The sequence below is a fragment of the Coregonus lavaretus genome, assembly GCF_964263955.1.
Source record: "Coregonus lavaretus genome assembly, chromosome: 3".
Classification (NCBI taxonomy): domain Eukaryota; kingdom Metazoa; phylum Chordata; class Actinopteri; order Salmoniformes; family Salmonidae; genus Coregonus; species Coregonus lavaretus.
Genome location: NC_139990.1, coordinates 2,251,900 through 2,257,899, shown reverse-complemented (window position 1 = coordinate 2,257,899; position 6,000 = coordinate 2,251,900). Strand labels below are relative to the sequence as shown.

Genomic DNA, 6,000 nt, shown 5'->3' with positions numbered 1-6,000 from the left:
GATATCAGTATAAAAGACACCTGTCCACAACCTCAAACAGTCACACTCCAAACTCCACTATGGCCAAGACCAAAGAGCTGTCAAAGGACACCAGAAAGAAAACTGCAGACCTGCACCAGGCTGGGAAGACTGAATCTGCAATAGGTAAGCAGCTTGGTTTGAAGAAATCAACTGTGGGAGCAATTATTAGGAAATGGAAGACATAAAAGACCACTGATAATCTCCCTCGATCTGGGGCTCCACGCAAGATCTCACCCCGTGGGGTCAAAATTATCACAAGAACGGTGAGCAAAAATCCCAGAACCACACGGGGGGACCTAGTGAATGACCTGCAGAGAGCTGGGACCAAAGTAACAAAGCCTACCATCAGTAACACACTACGCCGCCAGGGACTCAAATCCTGCAGTTACAGACGTGTCCCCCTGCTTAAGCCAGTACATGTCCAGGCCCGTCTGAAGTTTGCTAGAGTGCATTTGGATGATCCAGAAGAGGATTGGGAGAATGTCATATGGTCAGATGAAACCAAAATATAACTTTTTGGTAAAAACTCAACTCGTCGTGTTTGGAGGACAAAGAATGCTGAGTTGCATCCAAAGAACACCATACCTACTGTGAAGCATGGGGGTGGAAACTTCATGCTTTGGGGCTGTTTTTCTGCAAAGGGACCAGGATGACTGATCCGTGTAAAGGAAAGTATGAATGGGGCCATGTATCGTGAGATTTTGAGTGAAAACCTCCTTCCATCGGCAAGGGCATTGAAGATGAAACGTGGCTGGGTCTTTCAGCATGACAATGATCCCAAACACACCGCCCGGGCAACGAAGGAGTGGCATCGTAAGAAGCATTTCAAGGTCCTGGAGTGGCCTAGCCAGTCTCCAGATCTCAACCCCATAGAAAATCTTTGGAGGGAGTTGAAAGTCCGTGTTGCCCAGCGACAGCCCCAAAACATCACTGCTCTAGAGGAGATCTGCATGGAGGAATGGGCCAAAATACCAGCAACAGTGTGTGAAAACCTTGTGAAGACTTACAGAAAACGTTTGACCTGTGTCATTGCCAACAAAGGGTATATAACAAAGTATTGAGAAACTTTTGTTATTGACCAAATACTTATTTTCCACCATAATTTGCAAATAAATTCATTAAAAATCCTACAATGTGATTTTCTGGATTTTTTTTTCTCATTTTGTCTGTCATAGTTGACGTGTACCTATGATGAAAATTACAGGCCTCTCTCATCTTTTTAAGTGGGAGAACTTGCACAATTGGTGGCTGACTAAATACTTTTTTTCCCCACTGTATATATTCCTCCATTACAGCATCCTCTCTCTCTCTTTTTGGCTCTGTCTTTCACTCAAATACTGCACATATCTCGGCCAGTATATGGTTATCTTATCTTGCTCGCCCAGCATGAAGCTAAAGCTGAACTCAACCCAACCCACCCAGCACAATGGGAATGACCTTGGCTGTTTCCATTGTGTCCTATACCTTCAGATGTGCAGGCAAGTTCAATGTGAATGCAATGCAGTACTGAACTGCATATAATGGCAGTGAGGAAGTGCTAAAATGTTCTGAGTGTCTTGATGCTGAGTTGAGTTTGTATTTGTATTTCTTAATACAAATACAAATACAGAAACGAGAGAGAGAGAGAGAGCGAGAGAGAGAGAGAGAGAGAGAGAGAGAGAGAGAGAGAGAGAGAGAGAGAGAGAGAGAGAGAGAGAGAGAGAGAGAGAGAGAGAGAGAGAGAGAGAGAGAGAGAGAGAGAGAGAGAGAGAGAGAGAGAGAAGAGAGAGAGAGAGAGAGAGAGAGAGAGAGAAAGAGAGAAAGAGAGAGCGAGAGAGAAGCAGACAAAACCAACCATGATGATTTTCTTACACAATGGGTTACTTTACATGCCTGACTTCATGCCTAACTTGTGTCTTAGATGTTGTAACAATGCATAACGGCTGTCTCCCTCTTCCCTCTACTCTGTCTTAGATGTTGTAACGAAGCATAACGGCTGTCTCCCACTTCCCTCTTCTCCCTGTCAGAACTGCAGATCAGTGCCTGTGGAAACCCTGGGGTACCGCCCAAAGGCATCCTGGTCGGAACACGCTTTAACGTGGGAGACCAGATCCGCTACAGCTGTGTGACCGGGTACGTCCTGGACGGGCACCCACAGCTCACCTGTGTCACCAACGCGGAGAAGGGCGCCATGTGGGACTTCCCTGTGCCCATATGCAGAGGTGAGTGTCCATGCCCTGGCACTGTGTGTGTGAATGTGTGAAACAGTGTCGGTGACAGCTGCATGTTAACTATGGGAGTGTGTCTGTGGAGATGGTACGGTGTGTGTATGGCAGATGTGTGATAGATTTGTCCGAATGTTTTTGTGTTTTGTGTTCATCTGTGAAAGTATATGTGGGTGTATGTGTGAGAGAGAGGGAGAGAGGGAGAGAGAGAGCGAGAGAGAGAGCGGAGAGAGAGAGAGAGAGACAGAGAGAGAGAGAGAGAGAGAGAGAGAGAGAGAGAGAGAGAGAGAGAGAGAGAGAGAGAGAGAGAGAGAGAGAGAGAGAGAGAGAGAGAGAGAGAGAGAGAGAGAGAGAGAGAGAGAGAGAGAGAGAGAGAGAGAGAGAGAGAGAGAGCAGAGAGAGAGAGAGAGAGAGAGCCATCACAGCTGCAATATTTGTGACCTGTTGCCACAAGAAAAGGGCAACCAGTGAAGAACAAACACCATTGTAAATACAACCCATATTTATGTTTATTTATTTTCCCATTTGTACTTTAACTATTTGCACATTGTTACAACACTGTATATAAACATAATTTGACATTTGAAATGTCTTTATTCTTTTGAAACTTCTGAGTGTAATGTTTACTGTTAATATTTATTGTTTATTTCACTTTTGTTTACTATCTACTTCACTTGCTTTGGCAATGTTAACACACGTTTCCCATGCCAATAAAGCCCTTAAATTGAAATTGAATTGAATTGAGAGAGGAGAGAGAGAGAGAGAGAGAGAGAGAGAGAGAGAGAGAGAGAGCGGAGAGAGAGAGAGAGAGAGAGAGAGAGAGAGAGAGAGAGAGAGAGAGAGAGAGAGAGAGAGAGAGAGAGAGAGAGAGAGAGAGAGAGAGAGAGAGAGAGAGAGAGAGGAGAGAGATGAGAGAGATAAAGTACATACTGATTACATAAAGTACAGGTGTATGATTGTGGTGTCTGTCAGGGTTTTGCACACCATAAGCTCTGACCTTCTAAACCAGGGTTCTTCAATTCCGGTCCTGGAGGGCCGAGACACCTATGTTTTTCATCCTCTCCTTCTAATCAGGGGCTAATCCAGACCTGGGACACCAGGTGAGTGCAATTAACTACCAGGTAGAAATAAAAAACAGAAGTGTTTCGGCCCTCCAGGACCGGAATTGAAGAACCCTGTTCTACACCATCCTTACTTCTGAATGGATTGTTTATGAATGACTAGATAACAACAATTCAGCACTAACTGAAACAGTGGATGATTTATTGACAACACATTCCAGTATGTGACAAATGATAGTTCAGAGCAGCATCTATAGAATATTAATCTATTTCTCCATGAGAGTCAACGGCCAACGCTATCTCCTCTGCCACAGTGACTCCAATGCAATGGCAGTGAGACAGCAAATAGTATCACGGTCGTGAACTGACAGGATCTTTTTCATAAGATTTGGGGACAGTTATTCATAAACCACTATACCTTATCAGCATAGAGGAACACACACACACACACACACACCATCAGCATAGAGGAAGAATCCTGTGGTCGGCTCCCCTCGCTCTAAACACATTCAGATTTATTGTTCCGTGTTGGGGCCAATTATAATGTGCATTATCCATGACCGTTTTCAAATGAAAGCCTCTCCATAGGCACCGTGTGCCTCTGCCTGCTATGTCCTTAATAATCAGTCTGAGATGAAAGCAACGTGCATCATGTTTTCCTTCTGTCTGATGAACACGAGACTGTAAGAATTACCAGAGCCCTAGTCAATGGAGTAATTGCAAAACAAGTATAAACGTTATCCCTCCCTCTGGCAATGGGATGCCAGCCTACAAATAAGTGCATATTAAACTAAACCATTAAGTGATCCGTAATTGAACATGGTTGTTTTTAAAAAATAAATAAAAAGCGAAATGGAACAGAAAATGGTTGGAGTCACAAGCCTGGGCCATTTCAGTGAGGGACATAGGAAAGTTAGAAGGGTTAGAGGGACTAGAAATCCAGATCCATTGGCATTATAAACCTCTGCTTTGATACATTCTACATGTGTTGGCCTTTAGTCTTTAAGCTATTGGCCATGCAGTACAGACTACAGTGGTGTGTACAGTATTATTCAAGGTGCAGTACAGACTACAGGGTGTGTACAGTACTATTCAAGGGTGTTTAATATAAACTGTACAGCACATTCATGTTCATATTGTCCATCATGACTTTGGTTGTAGTCTACTCTTTGGGCATTTCAATCTCTCTACCATGCATCAGGTTGACTTCTGGTAATGAATAAGTACTATGTGACATTAGCTCAGTGGAAAGTGGTGACAGAAATCAGGCGTCAATCACAAATCAACTACCTGTTCAGGAGATTGTTGTTACACACCACTGAACCACCATAACCTACATGGTCACCAACCGGTCGATCTCCAAGGCATTCCTAGTCTAACATTTATGTTTAAAAAAAACAACGATAAAGCCTTGCGTTCCATTTTTTTTTTTTTTGGTTTCACGCTGTTGCCGTTAGGTGCACTTGATTCAGCAGCCCTAGTTCCAGGAAGGCAAAGTGTTCCCATTTTGAACCATTTCATGTGTCTGAAGGAGAACTCCGCCCATCCGGCAGGCCCAGAGAGCAAATCAAGTGCACCTATATGCCTACCGCTGGCCAATCAGGTAGATCAGATCACTGTGTCTGCACAGTTTCCTCGAGCCGTAGACTGTTAAAAGAAGCCTCCAATTTCAAATGCACAGCAAAGCTGATACTGTGAGATTTCAAAACGTTTAAAACCATGACTAGAGAAAGACTGAACGAATAGAGCAAAGAGTAAGTTCCTGTTGAAGTTGATATTCAGCACTGTCAACACTTTGTTCAACACCTTTATGAGCCATAAAATGCACGTTCTTCCGATTTCCACACGCTGCAACCAACACTGCAGCTTCAATTAATATGTACAGCAAAGTGTTCCGATCAGCTTGCGCTGTTATCATTAGCAACTTGTGTCTTTTTTAATATCGAGGAATATTTCACTTTCGCTGGTCATAGGAGTAACATGAATTGGTGCATGAGGCAGAAATAATGCAGTGGGGACTTGAGTTTCGCCATTGGCTGGAAGACTGTCACCTTTTCGCAGCCTCACCGCTACCCCCTCCCTCCCCTCAGATGGACCATCAGTAAACCATTACCTGTGGGATCACATACAGTACATATATATATATATATTTAAAATCATTTCAAAATGGTCTGAGAAGAACAACATTGGCAGGGCAATTCAAGCATAGTCAATAATATTATATTATGCAGTGATAATGTATTGGGCCTATAGCCTACTGCACAAACCTCATATATTAGTGGACCAGGGAGCCTGTTCTCTATATATATTAGTGGACCAGGGAGCCTGTTCTCTATATATATTAGTGGACCAGGGAGCCTGTTCTCTATATATATTAGTGGGCCAGGGAGCCTGTTCTCTATATATATTACTGGACCAGGGAGCCTGTTCTCTATATATATTAGTGGACCAGGGAGCCTGTTCTCTATATATATTAGTGGACCAGGGAGCATGTTCTCTCTATATATTAGTGGACCAGGGAGCCTGTTCTCTATATATATATTAGTGGACCAGGGAGCTTGTTCTCTATATATATTAGTGGACCAGGGAGCATGTTCTCTCTATATATTACTGGACCAGGGAGCCTGTCCTCTATATATATTACTGGACCACGGAGCCTGTTCTCTATACAGTGGCTTGTGAAAGTATTCACCCCCCTTGGCATTTTTCCTATT

General features: G+C 43.5%; 2 protein-coding genes across 3 annotated transcripts in view; both read left to right on the top strand.

Annotated features, from left to right (window-relative positions):
* LOC311125099 (focal adhesion kinase 1-like) overlaps positions 1-6,000 on the top strand; it is a gene marked incomplete at its 5' end in the record, with an annotated part of 1,344,976 nt that overhangs the window by 783,431 nt on the left and 555,545 nt on the right. The window lies entirely within an intron of this gene.
* Positions 1-6,000, top strand: part of LOC311110282 (CUB and sushi domain-containing protein 3-like) — a gene marked incomplete at its 3' end in the record, with an annotated part of 541,145 nt that overhangs the window by 60,225 nt on the left and 474,920 nt on the right. The window contains 1 exon segment of the mRNA XM_084152993.1: positions 2,028-2,222. Within this exon segment, the coding sequence (XP_084009119.1) occupies positions 2,192-2,222 (31 nt within the window). The 5' untranslated portion in view covers positions 2,028-2,191.